At 41.1% G+C, this 23046-nt stretch overlaps 1 protein-coding gene across 3 annotated transcripts; it reads right to left on the reverse strand.

Annotated features, from left to right (window-relative positions):
• Positions 1–1020: 1020 nt before the first annotated feature.
• Positions 1021–21127, reverse strand: sp1 (sp1 transcription factor). 3 transcript variants are annotated; one of them, XM_060910098.1, is made up of 7 exons: positions 21045–21127; positions 20243–20316; positions 12184–13399; positions 9497–9626; positions 2942–3135; positions 1475–1733; positions 1021–1371 (listed from the first exon to the last, which is right to left on the reverse strand). In XM_060910098.1, exons 1-6 carry the CDS (start codon positions 21049–21051, stop codon positions 1489–1491), a joined length of 1866 nt encoding a protein of 621 aa, XP_060766081.1. In that variant the 5' UTR covers positions 21052–21127; the 3' UTR covers positions 1021–1371; positions 1475–1488. The 3 variants fall into 3 exon arrangements, with proteins under 3 accessions (XP_060766081.1, XP_060766079.1, XP_060766082.1); XM_060910096.1 differs by having other exon boundaries at positions 1021–1733; XM_060910099.1 differs by having other exon boundaries at positions 1021–1733; positions 20243–20332; positions 21045–21104.
• Between the last annotated feature and the right edge of the window lie 1919 nt (positions 21128–23046).

Genomic DNA, 23046 nt, shown 5'->3' on the forward strand with positions numbered 1-23046 from the left:
AACCTGGGCAAAAATGATACAGGATTCATCTTGTGTCCTGATCCCCAGATCTTTAACCCAGCCACACATAAAAAGTTGTTCTCCTCCATGCTCTTCCAGGTTTTCATGAGTGCGTCCGTGTAGGACGATGTCTGCAGCACCAGGTAGTCTGAGACGTCGGGGAACTCAATGGATGGATAATTTCCCAACTCATAATGAATGAATAACTTTATTTAAACACAAGTTGATCAGCAGAGCTGGTGGGTCATGCATGTACAGATAGAAATAATTACAAAAGACTAAAAATAAACACAATCTTTAAAAAAATTTAATCTGTTGGTAATTACCTTTACATTAAGTTAATTGTGTGCATAACTATGGTCTTTGTATTTAGTTCCAGCTACAATAGGATCAAAATTTATTCTACTAATGTTAAATTTAACAAGTAAACTTTTCTTTCATAGGAAAAATCCTTCTTTGTTAGCATGTAAGGATCTAATCCCATTGAGTGGTTTCTATATCCACTTCTTTCGAGTGTACTGCTTGGTTTTAATAACTTGTTTATTTACTGAACACAAACATGGCAGTAAGTTCTTGTGTTAATGGACCAGACTCCACTTTTGGATCATTAATCCCTTTTGACTGAGGATGCCCTGCATGCATGGGTTTAAATAGGACACCTACAATTACAAACAGTTTGTTTTTATTGCATTTATTTAATTTCTAGGCTCCCATCTGTAACAGGGAGTGATGTTACATCCTGTTAATACACTTTACAGTAGGTTATTAGATTCTAATAAAATAGATGAGCCAAAATAGTTGGGGATCTTTTTTAATGGGGCCCGACTTGTTACAAGTATGAATACGTGGGCCTTAAAGCAGAAAAGGTTGAGAATCCCTGGTACAGACTGTATACAACACGGTGAGATCACATCTGCTGAATAAACAGGAAGGTTAGGGTTCATGTTGAATTTTATTATAAAACACAAAAATGTGTGTGTACAGACATCACAGAAATGGATAGTAATCGATTCAGCCATCTTTAATTACAGAAAGATGATTTATTGAGCAGAAGCATGATACAGAGTGCATGGGATCAGTGTGTGTTCATGTCTGTATATGCACACACGGCAGTAAGCTCTCATGCTAGTTAATCTGATATAAAACATTTAAGATTGTGCATGAATCACACAACACAACGGCACAGAGTTTAGAAAAATATAATTTATATACAAAAACAAAGCAATAAGTGTTTAAATTATTCACTCTGACAAACGTGTGACATCATAATGGCTTAACGAGGGCTTAAGGACAGCTAAATGACTATTTAATGGCTTTGGGGTTGTTTTTAAAAAGGAAAAACATATACAACAATCTCAGCCACCTCAGAACCTGCGCACGAGAGAGAGAGAGAGAGAGAGAGAGAGAGACACACAGAGAGAGAGGTTAACTGCAGGTAAAGAACAATAACAGTAATACCTGGGTGATGTCTCACCTGATTAATGGCGGTTAGAAGCCGTTAGTGTTGAGGTTAATGGGATGCATGTCTCCCACTTGCACTACATTGATACCACTGCTTGCTAACCGCGCCATGCCGTCTGGTGACAGCGTCTCCATGGTAAGAAGTGTCTGGTCTGGCCCACTCTCTGCGCTCCCCATCGGCTTCTTCTTCGTGTGAGTACGAACATGTTTGGACAGGTGATCACTACGCATGAAGCGCTTTGGACACTCTGGACATGAAAACTTCTTTTCACCTACACACAGAAAAATTCATTCATTTCAGATTGTGGGGTGGGGGGCATCAAAATGGGGGAACAGACGATACACTGCCCACCCACCAACACTATCCACTGCCATGCTGCACTGCCTTCCCACCCAGACTACCTGGTCCCTGCCCATGACATCACCCACAAGCAGCACTTGTACCATGCAACATCAATGCGCTCAGACAGCACACTCTACTGGAACAAAGTTATGACAAGTTATTACAAATTATTACACCTGACATACGAGTATTCATTCCTAACCCTACCCATCCTTGAAAAAGGATGCTGTCGGGATGGCAGCATGTGTCGCTCCAAAACCTGCATGAACCTTTCAGCGTTAATGGAGCCTTCACAGATGTGCAAGTTCCCCCTGCCATGGGCACAAACACATCCCCAATACCATCACAGATGCTGGCTTTTGAACTTTGTGCTGGTAACAATCTGGATGGTCCTTTTCCTCTCCAACCTGGAGGACACAACATCCATGATTTCCAAAATCAATGTGAAATGTGGACTCGTCAGACCACAGCACACTTTTCCACATTGCCTCAGTCTGTCTCAGATGAGCTTGGGCCCAGAGAATTCACCGGTGTTTCTGGATGTTGTTGATATTTGGCTTTTGATTGGCATGATAGATGCAGCGATGAACCGTGTTTACTGATGACCGTTTTCTGAAGTGTTCCTGAGCCCATGTAGTCATGTGCTTTCTACAGTCATGTCAGTTTTTAATGCAGTGCTGCCTGAGGGGTCAAAGGTCACAGGATTTCAATGTTAGTATTTGGCCGTTGCCCTTGACGTGCAGAGATTTCTCAGGATTCTCTCAATGTTTTGATGTTATGGATTGTTGATGGTGAAATCACTAAAAGTTCCAAACAGGTGGTTTTGGATCATTCCACAACATTCCCAGTCTTTCACTGCCCCGTCCCAATTTTTTTTGGAACGTGTTGCAGGCATCAATTTCAGAATGAGTGTATATTTACAAAAAACAAAAGTTTCAGTTTGAGCATTAAAATGTTTTGTCTTTATATTATATTCAATTGAATACAAGGTCAAAAAGGATTTGGAAATCATTGTATTGTGTTTTTATTTACACTTTACACAACGTTTCAACTTTTATGGAATCGGGGTTGTAATTATCAGGTTAGTTCACTCCCGCTCTGACAACTTTGACCCGTGTTGTGTGCATGCGCACGTACCAGTGTGTGTGCGCCGGTGTCTCTGCAGTTCGTCTGAGCGGGTGAATCGTTTTCCGCAGTGAGGCCAAGTGCAGACGAACGGCCGCTCACCCGAGTGCCAGCGCAAGTGCGCCCGCAGGTGAGACGTCTTCCCATAAACCTTCCCACAGCCCGTGATGTGGCAGATGTGCTGTTTCTTCTTACTGGGGTCAGTGCTACACACAGTAATAATCAGATTTTATATATATATATATATATATATATATATATATATATATATATATATATATATATACACACACACACACATATACACACACACACACACACAGTGGTGCTTGAAAGTTTGTGAACCCTTTAGAATTTTCTATATTTCTGCATAAATATGACCTAAAACATCATCGGATTTTCACACAAGTCCTAAAGGTAGATAAAGAGAACCCAGTTAAACAAATGAGACAAAAATATTATACTTGGTCATTTATTTATTGAGGAAAATGATCCAATATTACATATCTGTCAGTGGCAAAAGTATGTGAACCTCTAGGATTAGCAGTTAATTTGAAGGTGAAATTAGAGTCAGGTGTTTTCAATCAATGGGATGACAATCAGGTGTGAGTGGACACCCTGTTTTATTTAAAGAACAGGGATCTATCAAAGTCTGATCTTCACAACACATGTTTGTGGAAGTGTATCATGCCACGAACAAAGGAGATTTCTGAGGACCTCAGAAAAAGCGTTGTTGATGCTCATCAGGCTGGAAAACATTACAAAACCATCTCTAAAGAGTTTGGACTCCACCAATCCACAGTCAGACAGATTGTGTACAAATGCAGGAAACTCAAGACCATTGTTACCCTCCCCAGGAGTGGTCGACCAACAAAGATCACTCCAAGAGCAAGGCATGTAATAGTCGGCGAGGTCACAAAGGACCCCAGGGTAACTTCTAAGCAACTGAAGGCCTCTCTCACATTGGCTAATGTTAATGTTCATGAGTCCACCATCAGGAGAACACTGAACAACAATAGTTAGTATTTTTTTTTTTCTTTTTTAACAGACATCTAATTTTTAGGTTTGTTTACCTGACATGTTTCGACGTATAACTTCCGTCTTCCTCAGAGTGTCTCCGGATGTTGTTGGTGACGCATCTTTTATCAGCTGATGTTTCTGAAGGCGTGGCCTTCCTGTCTGGATTGACAGGTCGGTCACGCCTTATACTGTCTGTTCGTCCCCTGCAAGATGGCACTCCAGGTATGGGAGAGCATGTATGCTCCCTCATCCCGGTTGATGGTCCTCGGGCTTCGCTTACGGATCTCCATGGCCTCCCTGATCCAGCGCTGATGTTTGTTATCTTCTGTGCGGATGACTCTGGCATTCCCCCAGTCCATAATGTGATTTTCCCTTTTGCAATGATCTGTTATAGCTGACTTATAATTTTCCTGTTGTGCCTTTTCTTTTATTGTTCGGGTTTGTCTTGTAGCTGTCTCCTTTTCGCACTCTTTCTTATGTTCATTTTTTCTTGTATTGAAACTCCTTCCTGTTTCCCCAATGTAAGTTTTATTGCATAATTGGCATGGAATCTCATATATGGTGTTGCATCTGTTGTCCGGATGTATTCTGTCTTTGGGATGAACCAGGATCTGACGGAGTGTTGTGTGTGGTTTGACAGGTGTGTTAATGTTGTGTTTCCTCATTACTCTTTGAATGCGTTCAGTTATTCCCCTGATGTATGGTAATGTAACTACTCCCCTGTGTTCTTGTTTGTTAGTTTGTTTTTTCCCTTTCTTCTGTGTTTTGTTGTTCTTAACCTGTTCCGCCCCTTTGGATATTGCCCATTGTGGATATTGACATGCCTTCAGTGCGTGTTGTATATGTTGTTCCTCCTGTTCTTTGTCCTGTGAATCTGTAATTATTGCTGTGCGTTCATGTAATGTTCTAACTACTGATATTTTGTGCATTATGGGGTGTTCGGAAGTCCAGTTTAAATATTGGTCGGTGTGTGTGGGTTTCCTGTGTACTTTTATTTTGATGTCCCCATCTTCCGTGTGTTGTATTTTCAAATCCAAAAATGCTATTGACTGCTCTGTCTCTTCTTCATGTGTGAATTTTATATTGCCGGTATTGTCTATGGTGTTGAGATGGTCGGTGAGCTGTTGAGTGTGTCCCCTCTTCACTTTTTCCAATATGTCGTCCACATACCGTTTCCAGAGTGTTGGTCTGTATTCCAATCCTCCCAGCAGATAAAGGCAGGACAACAGTCATTATGGACACGGATGAATATGAACGAAAAATGAATGAATTACTCAGTGACAACGCATTTGAAATATTAAAAAAAGACCCAACAGAAGACAAGAAAAAGAAACTTAAAGCACTACTCAAACCACTACTCGAAGAAAACAAAATAGACAAGCAGGCTTACAATCATTTAGTACCCACAGCCAACGTCATCCCCAGGATTTACGGCACACCAAAAATACACAAACCAGGAACACCATTACGCCCCATAGTAGACAGCATTGGTTCAGTCACATACAACTTATCAAAAGCACTCACCGAAATAATTAAACCATTACTAGGACTCACAGACCAACATTGCAAAAACTCAAAACAACTGGCAGAAGAACTAAAAAACATCAAAATGCAGCAAGATGAAGTTTTCATATCACACGACGTCATATCTCTTTTCACCAGAACACCCACGGAAGCCACCATACAGGTAGTACAAGACAAATTAAAAACAGACAGGACGCTCAAGAAACGCACAAACCTCACTGTACAAGACATCACTCAGCTCCTTCAATTCATCGCCACATCCACATACTTTCAGTTCAGGAATACAATTTACAGACAGAAGGAAGGTTTTGCCATGGGAGACCCACTATCAGCCATCATGTGCGGCTTTTTCATGGAAGATCTGGAGCAGAAAGCACTCACTACAATACCATCGGAATACAGACCAACACTCTGGAAACGGTATGTGGACGACATATTGGAAAAAGTGAAGAGGGGACACACTCAACAGCTCACCGACCATCTCAACACCATAGACAATACCGGCAATATAAAATTCACACATGAAGAAGAGACAGAGCAGTCAATAGCATTTTTGGATTTGAAAATACAACACACGGAAGATGGGGACATCAAAATAAAAGTACACAGGAAACCCACACACACCGACCAATATTTAAACTGGACTTCCGAACACCCCATAATGCACAAAATATCAGTAGTTAGAACATTACATGAACGCACAGCAATAATTACAGATTCACAGGACAAAGAACAGGAGGAACAACATATACAACACGCACTGAAGGCATGTCAATATCCACAATGGGCAATATCCAAAGGGGCGGAACAGGTTAAGAACAACAAAACACAGAAGAAAGGGAAAAAACAAACTAACAAACAAGAACACAGGGGAGTAGTTACATTACCATACATCAGGGGAATAACTGAACGCATTCAAAGAGTAATGAGGAAACACAACATTAACACACCTGTCAAACCACACACAACACTCCGTCAGATCCTGGTTCATCCCAAAGACAGAATACATCCGGACAACAGATGCAACACCATATATGAGATTCCATGCCAATTATGCAATAAAACTTACATTGGGGAAACAGGAAGGAGTTTCAATACAAGAAAAAATGAACATAAGAAAGAGTGCGAAAAGGAGACAGCTACAAGACAAACCCGAACAATAAAAGAAAAGGCACAACAGGAAAATTATAAGTCAGCTATAACAGATCATTGCAAAAGGGAAAATCACATTATGGACTGGGGGAATGCCAGAGTCATCCGCACAGAAGATAACAAACATCAGCGCTGGATCAGGGAGGCCATGGAGATCCGTAAGCGAAGCCCGAGGACCATCAACCGGGATGAGGGAGCATACATGCTCTCCCATACCTGGAGTGCCATCTTGCAGGGGACGAACAGACAGTATAAGGCGTGACCGACCTGTCAATCCAGACAGGAAGGCCACGCCTTCAGAAACATCAGCTGATAAAAGATGCGTCACCAACAACATCCGGAGACACTCTGAGGAAGACGGAAGTTATACGTCGAAACATGTCAGGTAAACAAACCTAAAAATTAGATGTCTGTTAAAAAAGAAAAAAAAAAAATACTAACTATATTTAATATAAGACATAATGAACGTAATCGAAATACTGAACAACAATGGTGTGCATGGCAGGGTTCCAAGGAGAAAGCCACTGCTCTCCAAAAAGAACATTACTGCTTGTCTACAGTCTGCTAAAGATCATGTGGACAAGCCAGAAGGCTATTGGACAAATGTTTTGTGGACAGATGAGACCAAAATAGAACTTTTTGGTTTAAATGAGAAGCGTTATGTTTGGAGAAAGGAAAACCCTGCATTGCAGCATAAGAACCTTATCCCATCTGTGAAACATGGTGGTGGTAGTATCATGGTTTGGGCCTGTTTTGCTGCATCTGGGCCAGGACGGCTTGCCATCATTGATGGAACAATGAATTCTGAATTATACCAGCGAATTCTAAAGGAAAATGTCAGGACATCTGTCCATGAACTGAATCTCAAGAGAAGGTGGGTCATGCAGCAAGACAACGGCCCTAAGCACACAAGTCGTTCTACCAAAGAATGGTTAAAGAAGAATAAAGTGAATGTTTTGGAATAGCCAAGTCAAAGTCCTGACTTTAATCCAATCAAAATGTTGTGGAAGGACCTGAAGTGAGTAGTTCATGTGAGGAAACCCACCAACATCCCAGGGTTGAAGCTGTTCTGTACGGAGGAACGGGCTAAAATTCCTCCAAGCCGGTGTACAGGACTGATCAACAGTTACCGCAAACATTTAGTTGCAGTTATCGCTGCACAAGGGGGTCACACCAGATACTGAAAGCAAAGGGTCACATACTTTTGCCACTCACAGATATGTAATATTGGATCATTTTCTTCAATAAATAAATGAGCAAGTATAATATTTCTGTCTCATTTGTTTAACTGGGTTCTCTTTCTCTACTTTTAGGACTTGTGTGAAAATCCGATGTTTTTTTAGGTCATATTTATGCAGAAATATAGAAAATTCTAAAGGGTTCACAAACTTTCAAGCACCACTGTATATATTCCAGACAATATCATGAACACTTCAGTCAAAATCACTAGGAAGGCAGCCACTCAAACAAAACATGGCTGGTGCCGTATTGCATAAATGAGTTTATTTTTTCACGGTCCGGTTTCCATCAAATCCTGCGCTCTGATTGGCTGGCAAGCAGGTCCGTATCCTACAATATGGACCCCGGTTACGGACCTCTGGCAACTCGCTCGTTCACAACAACAAACATCGTAGCAATTTTTGTCAACATTTATTTTCGCATTTCTCAGGAGAATAGCATTAATTTTACATCACGGATAGCGATAACGACAGTCTTCACAGTGAAAGTGAGTTTTACTACCCTGAGGAAGAAGAAATAAAAGAAAACATTTCAGGAGAAAGCTAAAAACCTGGAACTGTTGCTAACGCAGAGCAAAAACATGTCTGAATCCTGAATGACTCAATTTTGTATAAATAGGGGACTACATAGGCAGCAAAATGTAGGGGTTTTTTTCCTGCCATGGAAGTGCACTTGTATATTGAGGAGGAAGCAATTTGCATTACAGCAGTGAATGAGGATTCAAAAATGGCGGCTCGGCTCGCCTCAGCTCGGTTTTCCCTTTCGGGCGCTCTCGTTTTCTGTTAAAATTTGGTAAAGAAAAAAATAAATATATTATTTACCAGCTTAAAGTGCATATTCTGGACCAATTTCAGGGGTTATTTTATATGAAAGTATGTCCCTTTACACACTCATCCAGAAGGACAATTTTGCACAAGGCCATCTGTCTACAGCAGAAAAAATAAAATAAAATGCATCTGGAAAAATCCCAAGGGAGTCTGGAGCCAGATTCGTGACGTTACCTGCGGAAGCGCCAGCAGGCTGCGCGAGCTTTGCACGGTTTCAGTGCACAGCCTGTGTAGACCAAGCGCTCCCATTTCTCTCTCATTGTCCGGTCTTTTGGAAAACGATGAGTACTAATCCCATCATGATTGGTGTTGCTACACCCTCCTACGATACATCTGTTAACCATTTTAATAATTACGTGATAACGAAGAAATTTGCAGAAAACCGCCAGGTCATTTTCTCAAACAAACCAGCGCTGACGTAGGATTCAGAGGGAGACGTCCCGCACGTGACGTCACGAAAATCAATGTTTCCCGGGAAATCCAAATGCCAAGTTTTTTCAGAGGCGGACCAATTCGCCTCAAATGGCTTGATTTCAACTGAATTTTTCTGGTATTGCGCAAGGTAAAAAAAATTGCACAAAATGTGACAGATATTGAACCAAAGTTTAATATAAAATAGGAGAATTACATTGATCTCGCTCCTGAATTTACCCGTGATATGCATTTTAAGGTCAGTCCGTATGGTGAAATACCATGACCTTGCCCTCAGTTAGTACTTTCAAGACCTCGGTCACGGTATTTCACGATACGGACCTCCCAGCGGGTAAATAACACATATGCATTTTTGTGTGCACGCGCGCATTACCGTCCATCTCCATCTTTGCAGAATGGACATGTGCACGCTTCCCTGCGGGAGCGGCGACTCGGTGGAGTTGTGTCTAAACTCTGATCCAGCAAGGACTCATCCATGACGTCTCCTGCAGCTCCCTGATCACCTACACACACACACACACACACCATATCAGAACCTACATATACAATTCAATGTAACATATAGTAACATCATAAATCAGCATCAGTAAATCAAGTGGACAAAGCTTGTCTGAATAAAGTACCAAGTTCGAGTTAGTGCATTACAGATAATAATCAGATCATAATGCGTCACTTTCTACCCAAAAATAAAGACCTTCAGCATCACTAGGCCCAGCATGAATATTTTAAATATAATACCAGTTCATGTTGGTATTAGTTTCTCTATAGAGTATTCAGAAGCTACATTGAGATTCACCTAAACGCAGATAACATTACAGTCATGTGACCTAAATAACATAAGGCTTTATAACTATTTTACCTTACATTACAGAGCAACGTACAACAAGGACAGACACACACAGTGCCGGGGGGGGGGCACTTGAGAGTTAGGTACCTTGCTCAAGGGCACTTCAGCTATGGATTTTCCTGCTGGTCCAGGGAATCGAACCAGCAACCCTCTGAGCCCCAGGCTGCTTTGCTAACCTTTAGGTCATGGCTGCCCTGACTATTACTCAAATATGGCATCAGACACGAGTGCACTACGAATATGTATCCCCGAATTGGAGATAATCTAATATACAGCAGTTTGTTGTAAAAAAATATTTTACACCAAATCAGATGTAATGTTGATGACTGAAGTCACATGCACAAGGTGAACACCTACACCCCTGAGTTTTAATTTCAATCTTATTTTATTTCTGTTATTGATGTACAGATACAATTCTGAGGCGGTGTGAAAATTTTAACAAATTAATGTTTTTATTTTAACTGCAACTTATGTATCGCACCATTAGACAGAGTGTCATGGCATTAGGGTTGGGTATTGTTTGAATTTTATCAATCCTGATTCTGCTCATCAGTCTTGTTTCTTATCAATTCCCCATTTCAATTCCAAAATGTTTTTTTTAAATATTATATATAAAAATAAAAATGTAAAAAATAATAAAAATTAAAATGTTTAGGCCAATGGTGTCAAATGCAAATTTTGCCTGGCCCACATCAGCATTTTAGTGAGATCCTAAAGAGCCATAATTGAAGTATACATATAAATTTAACAAAATCAACTAACACCAATAACCTAGGCTCATAAATTAGAATAGGATGTTTGTAGAAAAATAACTAACAGAAATGTATGCCATGTTAGATAACATGCATATTATAAAATATTTTTTTTATATGAATGCTTTCTTCTGTATCATAACACTTTATTGGATACCAGTTGCTTTAATAAGAAACAGGAGTAGCTAATTGGAATATAAACATAGTTCCTGTTTCTGGCTGTAAGCTGCTCGCCTGAGAGCGACACCATAATCACAGAGATCAAGCTGAGAGTTGGAGAAGGAGCCTGCTGGCGTTAACTGCAAAGGAAAAGTAGATCAAGATTTATTATATAAAGATGTAATCCCTCCCCCCCCCCATACTCACCTGTTACTTAAATCATTTTCAGTGGAACTGTCTATCTTAGGGCAACATTATTCATACAGAAAGATGAGTAAATATTAAAGATTGTCTGAAAGAACATTGTGTCTTGAATTACCAAAAAAAAGGGGGGGGGGGGGGGGGGGGGGCGTTTCTGTCCTTCAGTTTAAGTACAGAGACCTGCTCAGGACACGAAAAGGTGTGTGTGTGTAATGTAATTTTGTGTGTGTGTGTGAGAGAGATACACACACGATTTAACTACAAGGGAATGAACAGATACTGTGTAAACAAATTAATAAACAGTGGCTGTGTTGTATATTTTTTTTCCTTTCCATGTCATGAGCGCTGTAGTTAAGCACTATAAGGTGCGCACTGTAGTGTAGCAACCGCCACTGTACAGATCTGCTGTGAATTCTGGGTCATGTGAAAATATCGAGCAGTAGTGTTCTACGGGCTGTTCCAGTATTATTTTTCCCCTTCCAAGTTCACATGGGCCAAATGAAACAAAGCTGTGGTTTAGATAACAAACATAACTTGACCGTTTACAACAAGTTCATCTTTCACAAGATTGTTATTAGCCATGCATACTAGCTCATATTTACACAAACACACTGTTGCATTGATGTGTGATGTAATCATGTCCTGAAAGACATGATCACATAGACAGGTCCTGGCAGATCATTACCCACGTCCTACCCAATACGTAGCTTTTGTTTCCGATAATAAAGAGTTACTGCAGAATCAATAAGCAGAACCGGAATTCAATTTTTTTTTTTTTAATATTAAATACGGGTACCCGGAACCTGCCACTTTCAGTTCAGTTCTAATTTGGAACCAAGTTTCAGTTCCCAACCCTACATTGCACATTATTTGTTAAGAATTCTCTGTTACTGATGTTCTGTGTAGTGATTAATAAAAGTAGCAGCAATAATGAGCACAGTGAGAGACACTGGCAGCCTCTCAATTAAAATAGCCACTTCCCCCAGTTCATGGGGACATCAGAGCAAGAATCAACTCGAACCCAACCCACATTATTTATGAAGGCTTTACTGGTATACTAGACGTATGGACACATTTCAGCCATCACTGTAAGATGCTGACCTGCAGTGTTGATGGTGATCGGAACTTCTTGTAGTTGATGCATCTGCAGTCCAGCACTGTTCAGGTTAATGGTGCCAGGCTGTGTGAGTGAAGGAACCGATGTCACAGAAGGGAGTGATGCCACAGTGATCTGAGCTCCAGCAGGATTCTGCAGCTGAAGCGTCTGCCAGCTGACCTGCCCGTTCGGCCCCACCGTCCTCAGCAGGATCGGCCCGTTATTGATCGACGGGAGCTGCAGGTTCTGAAGGCCCTGCAGGCCATCTTGAGGAAGAGTGTGTGCAGCAATCACATGGCTTGCAGGAATGGCTCCTGATTGGACGGTTGGTAAAGTGGATGTACCCTGAAGGAGTTGCTGAGGCTGGATAAGGATCTGCTGCGCATCTCTGCCGTCAGACTGGACTGAGATTCCTGCAGTGACGTTCTGGAACGTGTTGGCGGTCACAGTGCTGTTTGGAGCTGAAACAACGTCTGTGTACGAACTGGGAGCGTGTGTGCTCACAGTGTGTGTGCTGCTGACACACTCTGATGTGGAGGCTGCTGCTATTGTCTGTTGATTTTGGACAACGTGCTGATTGGCTCCATTGGACACGTCATCACTTTTCAGTGTGTTGGCTCCTGTGCTAACAGGAAGTAGAGTGAAGTTATTGAGCGCTAAAGGCATGTTAATAAATGGCGTCTGATTGGTCAGAACTGAGTTTCCCAATGTGAGGTTATGGAGAGGAATCACCCCAGGAACTGTGAGGATGTTTCCACTTCCTGCAGTCTGACTGCCTGCTGTGGTAATGAGAGGCTGGCTCCCATTGGTTGATGAAACAAGCTGTATCTGCCCCGTTCCTGTTCCAGAAGCATCATGGGAAGTCTGAGTGAACTGGAGCTGCTGTCCGTCCACAGTGTGAAACTGAGGAATGACCTGGTACTGAATATTGGGTAAAACCCCAGACAGTGCCGTGAGGACCTGCTGACCCTGTAACGCTGTAGGAGACAAAACAAACTGCTGCTGCTCCGTCTCACCGCTGCCCGGCTTCTGAGGCCCGCCTTTATCACAGCTGCTGTTTATCTGAGGAATGATCTGAGGGATAATCTGCCAGCCGTTAGCGTTCTGAGACATCTGAGTGGAGCTTACATCAATCTGAGCTGCTTCCTGTTGTGTGTCATTTTCATCTATTCGACTGCACGTGGCAGCTAAAAGGGCTAAAGGAGACGGCTGCTGGGTTTCCTGTGGAGGAAAAGCATCCTGGGTAAATAAATACGCTGAGAGAGATTACCTGAAAGACATGGACACTGCCTGTACCAAACATCTCATACACACACCCTGAAACACTGCCTGAACCAAACACCAGCTCATGTTTAAAGGAGATACGCAGAACCTTTATTTCTAAATACATTTGAGTGGATAGCATCTCAATCCTTGACTCTTGCATAGCTGCCAACATTCTGAAATTGTAAATAGTAATACAAGGTTGGGTACTGAGTCTCGGTGGGGGGGCAAAGCCCCCCCCCACCGCCAAAGCTTTCTAGCAAAACTACCCTGAAAAATCACACAAACAAAATAGTTTGACAAAATTTATTCTACAAACTAAACTATCATCTTACATTATTTTGCAAAGTTCTTTTCAACAATGGAAACAAATTTACCTGGAACTAGAATACATATCATCAAAGCAATTTGGCACAGATCAAACATAAAAGGAACCTCTAGTAATCAACACCAAACATAAAAATGCCTCAAAACATGCTTGGCACAAAGTGAAACGGCTCAAAAAAGTGTCAATTTCAACTTGCTTCTTCACATGACTACAAATCAAAAAGAACAGAATCAACAACACACCCCGGGCATCAAATCGTGCCGGCCAATCACAACGCAAGGTTTTTGTTTGGATTCTTTGGGCGGGCTTTTGCAGGAGTGACGACAAAGCTGCGCGACGCTGGAGAAAGTGCTAGTGAACAGTGCGCGTTTGACTCCGCTTTGGAATCAGTTTTAGAAGAATTAGACTTGGAGTTTTCATTGAAACATGAGCAGGAAGAGGCTCTCCGCTCATTCCATGATCGCTGAATCTTCACCAAAACACTCGACACTCCAGTGGTGTCCCTCTCCACATGCTGTTTGTTTACCCCATAGACATATAAACAGACGCTGCATTGAGCTGGCGGCCCGTTGCTGGGATACGTCAGAGTGTCCGCCATATTGGATGTCGCAAATCTTCCCCGTAAACCAATGCAAGTAAATGGACTGAACTTCATAAAGCCCCTTTCTACAATAATATTTAACTCCATGCCTTTTATTCACCCATTAACACACACACGTATATATTTGGGAAACAAACAGGCATCAGAACAACACATAACTTTTAATGTGATGGTTATAAATAGTGTGCGAAATACCCTGTACACTGCAAACTAGCGACAGATACGCGATAGATAGCTCAGGTAAGCTAATCAGTCAGCATACCGTAGCAAGCTCCCAAAACCTGAGGCCACAAAGTGAGCTGAATGAGCGCCAAACTGAGTTCGGCCAGGTTCTCACGTCATACCAAAACAAAATCCATCACTGATTCCTTCCCATTCAGAAAGGTTAAAAACATTCATCATAGTGTGGCACTGTATTCTCTAATTCTCACTGCATATAACTCTACACCTCCCCGGTGGAGATGAGCTGGGAAACTGAAGACTGAAGGAACAGTATTGAAAAGTATTTTTCCAGTCTCACCTGTGAAAGGTAATCCCATGTGATCTCGTTTGGACGGTAAACCTGTTGGTACAGTAAACGCAGTCAATATGGTGGCGAGGATGACGTATGATTCTACGCAGAATGCGACATCTATGTTTATATGTCTATGGTTTACCCTCCCCCACTGCTTTCTGTCGCTCTGACTACGTCACAGTCACTGTTGCGCTGATTGGTCAGAGCGGGTTCAAATACGAATCCCACCGGTGATAGACTTTGAAAATGACCCATGAAAATTGGCAAAATCGTATTTTATTGTAGTAAATTCGTATTTTCGTAATCAAAACGACAAATCGTAATAAATACGATTTATTCGTAGTAGTTGGCAGCTATGCTCTTGTATGCTGCATAAATGGGAATAAAAAAAATATTTTTGACAGTTAAAATCAACCACAAAGTTGGCATTGGAGCTGCCCCGCTGAGCCAGCCAGCCCTGAGTGCGTGACATCACACTGGTAACCGGTTTTAAGGCCGAGGCCCTTTTACAGCTATAGACCAAAGTCATATAAATAAAAAAATATTATGGTGAAAGTAAGAAACACCATTACCGACTTGCTCAACTAAGACTGACTTGACTTCACTGATTGTGGGTTGACTCATTAAAACAGGATAAGTGTTATAACTTATGCAACATACATGTACATGCATGCGTTTTCACTGATAAAATATAAAAGGCTAATTAAATAATCAGATGAACTGAGAATTACATTTTGAAGCGAATTAAATAATCTTATACCGGTATCTTAAACACAATACAAGTTACATGTATTAATCTAAATGCAGGAAAACAACAAGTGTTGTTTTTGTTGTTTTGTATCCAAATGAGAGTCGGAGCTTACCCATCTGCGTTCTCACTTCTTGAAGGCCGAGCTTGTGGCCGATTGTTTTAAAAACAATCTGACTTTCAGTTGTTCGTTCAGTCCTCCGTTCATTCACTTCTTCCACGTAAGGGCGAGATATTGCTGCTGAGGCGAGCATATCCAGCGGAGAAATCAGACAGCTGGTCCATTCATTCTCCATTTTGTCCATACAGAGTACTCCGCCATTACTGCTCAGCTCAGACAATTTCTAAAACCCGGGATGGGACAGGATGGCACCGGTTTTAGCAACAACCACGGGGAGGTCACTGCCCGAGCGATAATATGTCCCGTCCCATCCCGGGTTTTAGCCAGAACCCTCGGCTCACACTCTGGGAGAACTGAACTTGCTTTCCTTTTCTTGTAGTTTTCTTTTCCTTTAAATTGTTGGTACTGCACCCTCTTTCAATCCAGGCTTATAGCCAACACTCCTCAACAGATCAAAGATCTCGTGCGAGTCTTCAGTAAAATGTGCAGAGCAGAGGAGAGGAGAGACCACTTCATAGGCGCCCAATATACCCGTGAACTTCTCGCAAAACGCGTCCAAACCTTTGCAGTTTGAACATTCTTGGGCCAGGAATGCAGCGTAAATCCACCTTCTATCATGTTGCCGCACCCGCCAGCAACACGTCAAGTCGAGTTTATTTGTATCGCGCTTTTAACAATAAACATTGTCGCAAAGCAGCTTCACAGAATTTGAATGACTTAAAACATGAGCTAATTTTATCCCTAATCTATCCCCGATGATGAAGCCTGTGGCGACGGTGGCAAGGAAAAACTCCCTCAGACGACATGAGGAAGAAACCTCGAGAGGAACCAGACTCAAAAGGGAACCCATCCTCATTTGGGCAACAACAGACAACATAACTATAACATTAACAGTTTTAACATGAAGTCAGTTTCGTTGATGTTATAAACTCTTCATTGATGGAAACTTGAGTGCAAAACTGTTCATGACAACTGCAGTCCTAAAGTTAGCAAGTCAACTGTAGTCCTCAGCCATAAAAGCATTTCTGTAAGAGTCCAGCGTCTTCCACATCTACGTGGCATGGCGATAAATTAGCTCATAATGGAGGATCGGAGTTGCAGTCAGCTCTGTGTTTTAGTATAGCGGAAATGGCGATGAGACCGATAGACTTCCTGCTGTGACATCACAGATGTCAAGGTCATTCACTCAGACTGCTACCTATATGGATCATTTTAATCGTAAAAATTACTATATTAGATTTATTGTTAACACTTAAAACTATTCCTATGCCATTCTTGAGGTCTTAAGGCATTTATAAACAAAAAGTGAGGCCATGGTTCTGCGTATCTCCTGCGTATCTCCAGTGTAGCCTTTAAAAACATTCTAAAGCAGTATAGCAGTTATGACAGTCACTACAGTGGTGCTTGAAAGTTTGTGAACCCTTTAGAATTTTCTATATTTCTGCATAAATATGATCTAAAACATCAGATTTTCACACAAGTCCTAAAAGTAGATAAAGAGAACCCAGTCAAACAAATGAGACAAAAATATTATACTTGGTCATTTATTTATTGAGGAAAATTATCCATTATTACATATATGTGAGTGGCAAAAGTATGTGAACCTCTAGGATTAGCAGTGAATTTGAAAGTGAAATTAGAGTCAGGTGTTTTCAATCAATGGGATGACAATCAGGTGTGAGTGGACACCCTGTTTTATTTAAAGAACAGGGATCTATCAAAGTCTGATCTTCACAACACATGTTTGTGGAAGTGTGTCATGGCATGAACAAAGGAGATTTCTGAGGACCTCAGAAAAAGCGTTGTTGATGCTCATCAGGCTGGAAAAGGTTACAAAACCATCTCTAAAGAGTTTGGACTCCACCAATCCACAGTCAGACAGATTGTGTACAAATGGAGGAAATTCAAGACCATTGTTACCCTCCCCAGGAGTGGTCGACCAACAAAGATCACTCCAAGAGCAAGGCGTGTAATAGTCAGCGAGAACAAAGGACCCCAGGGTAACTTCTAAGCAACTGAAGGCCTCTCTCACATTGGCTAATGTTAATGTTCATGAGTCCACCATCAGGAGAACACTGAACAACAATGGTGTGCATGGCAGGGTTGCAAGGAGAAAGCCACTGCTCTCCAAAAAGAATATCGCTGCTTGTCTGCAGTTTGCTAAAGATCACATGGACAAGCCAGAAGGCTATTGGAAAAACGTCTTGTGGACGGATGAGACCATAATAGAACTTTTTGGTTTAAATGAGAAGCGTTATGTTTGGAGAAAGGAAAACACTGCATTGCAGCATAAGAACCTTATCCCATCTGTGAAACATGGTGGTGGTAGTATCATGGCTTGGGCCTGTTTTGCTGCATCTGGGCCAGGACGGCTTGCCATCATTGATGGAACAATGAATTCTGAATTATACCAGCAAATTCTAAAGGAAAATGTCAGGACATCTGTCCATGAACTGAATCTCAAGAGAAGGTGAGTCATGCAGCAAGACAATGACCCTAAGCACACAAGTCGTTCTCCCAAAGAATATTTAAAGAAGAATAAATTTAATGTTTTGGAATGGCCAAGTCAAAGTCCTGACCTTAATCCAATCAAAATGCTGTGGAAGGGCCTGAAGCGAGCAGTTCATGTGAGGAAACCCACCAACATCCCAGAGTTGAAGCTGTTCTGTACGGAGGAACGGGCTAAAATTCCTCCAAGCCGGTGTGCAGGACTGATCAACAGTTATCGGAAATATTTAGTTGCAGTTATCGCTGCATAAGGGGGTCACACCAGATACTGAAAGCAAAGGTTCACATACTTTTGCAACTGACAGATATGTAATATTGGATCATTTTCCTCAATAAATAAATGACCAAGTATAATATTTTTGTCTCATTTGTTTAACTGGGTTCTCTTTATCTACTTTTAGGACTTGTGTGAAAATCTGATGATGTTTTAGGTCATATTTATGCAGAAATATAGAAAATTCTAATGGGTTCACAAACTTTCAAGCACCACTGTATATCTTTGTGAAATATGGCAGTGAGAACGTGTACAAAATACTCAGATACACGGCTCATCTAAAACACACAGTTCCACATTTCTACCCACTTTTCCACCTTTATCATAGAAACATCCCTATCAATCATTATGCAGACTGAAACGCCCACACACTCCTCAGCAGGTGGGATTTCAGAGTGTGTCCAGTTTAAGTTTAGTTAAAACTCTAGTTAATAATCTATAGTAGGAGCAACCAATAATCAGAGCTGATATTCAGCATTTTCCCAATTATCAGAATTGGCTCTTAAACTTGGTTCCTTGCCAGTTAAAATGTTTTATGCATGTACATATCTGATGGGCGGGGGGCACAACTTCTTTAGTCCCACCCACAGTGTAAATGGATTGGTGGAATGTGGACCACGTGTCGAGTAAATTCAATCAAGTGTACTTTTCAGTGTTTGTGAGAAACACAGGAATGAAGCTGCGCTTGCCTTCACTTCCAGTGAGAGGAAAGAGCAGAACATGTGGAGGTTCACTAATGCAGAGGCAAAAAACTTACAATGCACTCGCTCACTCTCACACACACCTTGAGACGATGACTGTCGTCAGTCTACCTTTTACACAGTGTTTTGTTCAAAGTGCTCTTTTTTAATAAATGTTCTAATATTAAACATGTTAATTTAATGTAAATTGAGAGTACAAATTGAATTCTTGAAAATTTTCAAAACCACAAACATCAACTTTATGGCAACTCGACCTCAAATATCGGTGACTGATGTCCTTAACTACGAGTCATCAGTATCGGCCAGGGGGGAAAAAAATAAAAATAATTTAAAAAAATTAAACATATCAAGCCCCGATCTATAGGTCTTAACCCTACACTGACTAATGCTTAACACACGCACACAAAAAAAATCCTTTAGCATCATAAAGACTCTTAATACCCAAAAGACTTAAAAGGGGCGACTCACTCTTCCCAGAATCCAGTTCATTGTCTTTGTTTTGAAATCACATGGCCACTACTCTGTTAGCTCACTGTGCAGCAAAACCTCTGAAATCCACTGTTTGTGGTCCCTTCAAAACCCATCTTGGACTTTTTCTTCATCTACATGTCATACGTGAAGTTTTGAGAAGAACATGCCTGATATTTTCTTTCCTTCATGGCTGCGCAATAGACGGCTGAGGCCGGTTCTGGTCCGTTACAACAGAATATCCATACGGTAATGTAACAGATCAGTCTCAAGAATTATAATATAAACGCCGTGAACAAATCTTCAATTTCTTTTTACAGTTTAAGATCTATAGCTGAGGATTTCGCTGTATTGTTAATATCCACCGATGTTAAAATGGAGATTCGGTACTTGGTGCAGAGGATTCTGGGAAGAGTGAGCCAGCCTTTTAATAATAAGATTAAACTTCCATATGAATAAACAAACACTGTACGACAGACATCAGGCACACTCTTTTACACACACACACACACACACACACACACACACACTCTCTTACTTGGCCTGAACTGTTGGTTTTCTTCAGAGATTCTCCATCGGTTTCCACTGAAGTGCTCATCTCACTCTGCTGATCTGTGAAGAGAATAAACTGAAAGTGAAATTCCACACATAAGATGTAAGATTTCCATCAGACTTCTGATATTAAAATATATCTTTAAATTAAATAAAATGTCCTGTTGTCTTTATGGTTAATAAGTAAAATAAGCACAATATGTAAAATCCATCTGAGCTCCAGTGTTCACTGCTTCAGCTCTACTGGACTGTGTGGAATAAATACTGAAATAAATTTATGATCATAATAATAATAATAATAATAATAATCATAATCATCATCATCATAGAAAAACAGATATGAAACTTTATGGGTGTGATTCCAACAGTAACTACCTGACTAACGCTAACTAAAGCTAATGATTCGCCCTGACAGGACAGCCCTGTCCTCTCACTACTTCAATAATAAATGATTAAAAGGACTCTTTCGGGTTAAAACCTCTGCACTGATCCCGAGTGTTCAGGAGGAGAATAAACACTTTTACCTGCAGTGAGTAACCTACTGAAAAGCCATTTTTATTAAAGTTACCTCACAAACCCAGTTAGCCGAGTGAGCTAACCCTAATTACACACCGAGCTGCTCTACCAGTTTATCAGGAATCAAATTCCACGAACACAAAACTTTCTGAAGACCGTCTAAGATTTCTCAGAACTCTTTATTTCATACTCATGGGTACTTAATGAAACCGCTTATCAACTCAATTTGGTAAAATTAAGTTAGAAAAAGTAAAAAAAGAAATTAAACTCACCACTCATTTTAGACGGAAGGAGTTTCTCAAGCTGCTTTAGAAAAACTTCCAACAATTCAACCGAACATGCTAAACGGCAGTGACTGACGGACGGACGCAGAACAAATCAGCCAATCAGAACGCTTCATGAGAATTGACTAACCAATTAGAATCTTGGAATGGAGCTCCTGCTGCTGCTGCCGCTTCATAGGATGAGATCTATATGTACTGTGACCGTGCATTGTTCCGGTACGAATGATTTATTGATCTGTAAATTTGAGCGAACTCTTCGCTGTTAGGGTTCGGACGGGGGAAGGGGCGTTTCCAAGCGGAAAAAGGCGGGAGAGAGCGTTTCCCCCTTTATTTATTTATTTATTTATTTATTACCATTTCAGCAAAAGTACAGAGTGATATATTCTACTAATAATTATTCAAACATAAACATATTAAACACAACCAGTCAAAATATATTCATTCTAAATAAATAAACAAATAGATAAACCAATTAATTAATTAATTAATGGGCAGCACGGTGGTGTAGTGGTTAGCGCAGTCGCCTCACAGCAAGAAGGTCCGGGTTCGAGCCCCGTGGCCGGCGAGGGCCTTTCTGTGCGGAGTTTGCATGTTCTCCCCGTGTCCGCGTGGGTTTCCTCCGGGTGCTCCGGTTTCCCCCACAGTCCAAAGACATGCAGGTTAGGTTAACTGGTGACTCTAAATTGAGCGTAGGTGTGAATGTGAGTGTGAATGGTTGTCTGTGTCTATGTGTCAGCCCTGTGATGACCTGGCGACTTGTCCAGGGTGAACCCCGCCTTTCGCCCGTAGTCAGCTGGGATAGGATCCAGCCCACCCACGACCCTGCACAGGATAAGTGGCTACGGATAATGGATGGATTAATTCATCTGCAATTGTTACTAAAGGTTCAAACAAAAACATTATACACTGAGCCTACTGCTGACATTTGAGGGCTTTTCAGTACTGTCATATAAGTGACATTCAAATATAGTGTACAACTCCAGTTCCAAAAAAGTTGGGATGCTGTGTAAAATATAAATAAAAACAGAATTCAATGATTTGCAAATCTCATAAACCCATATATTTTTCACAATAGAACATAGACAACATATAAAATGTTTAAACTGAGAAAATGTACTATTTTAAGAAAAAAAAGGTAATTTTGAATTTGATGGCAGCAACACGTCTCAAAAAAGTTGGGACAGGGCCATGTTTATCACTGTGTTGCGTCCCCTCTTCTTTTAACAACAGTGCGTAAACGTTTGGGAACTGAGGAGACCAATCGCTGGAGTTTTGGGAGAGAAATGTTGTCCCATTCCTGACTGATATAGGATTCTAGCTGCTCAGCAGTCCTGGGTTTTCTTTGTCATATTTTTCATTTCATGATGCGCCAAATATTTTCAATTGGTGAAAGGTCTGGACTGCAGGCAGGCCAGTTTAGCACCCATACTCTTTTACTATAAAGCCATGCTGTTGTAATAGATGCAGTATACGGTTTAGCATTGTCTTGCAGAAATATGCAAATCCTTCCTGGAAAAAGATGTCGTCTGGATGGGAGCATATGTTGCTCTAAAACCTGTATATACCTTTGATGGTGCCTTTCCGGATGTGCAAGCTGCCCATGCCATAGGCACTAATGCCTTCCATACCATCAGAGATGTAGGCTTTTGAACTAAGCACTGATAACAAGGTAGATGGTCCCTCTCCTCTTTAGTCCGGAGGATGCGGCATCCATGGTTTCCAAAAAGAATTTTAAATTTTGATTCGTCAGACCATAGGACAGTTTTCCACTTTGCCTCAGTCCATTTTAAATGAGTTTTGGCCCAGAGAAAATGCCAGCATTTCTGGATCATGTTCACATATGTCAAGTCAAGTTTATTTTTATAGTGCTTTTAACAACAGACATTGTCGCAAAGCAGCTTTACAGAATCTTAGTGACTTTAAACATGAGCTAATTTTATCCCTAGTCTATCCTCAATGATGAAGCCTGTGGTGACGGCGGCAAGGAAAA

This window comes from Neoarius graeffei, chromosome 26, assembly GCF_027579695.1.
Source record: "Neoarius graeffei isolate fNeoGra1 chromosome 26, fNeoGra1.pri, whole genome shotgun sequence".
In the NCBI taxonomy this organism is placed as follows: domain Eukaryota; kingdom Metazoa; phylum Chordata; class Actinopteri; order Siluriformes; family Ariidae; genus Neoarius; species Neoarius graeffei.

Excerpts from the sequence above, each read along its gene's own strand:
- sp1 (XM_060910098.1), bottom strand. Across the intron at positions 13,400-20,242 it reads AAACCAACAGTTCAGGCCAA|GAAACCCAGCAGCCGTCTCC; the intron begins GTAAGAGAGTGT and ends TTTCCTCCACAG. Across the intron at positions 3,136-9,496 it reads TGCAAAGATGGAGATGGACG|CACTGACCCCAGTAAGAAGA; the intron begins GTAATGCGCGCG and ends TACTGTGTGTAG.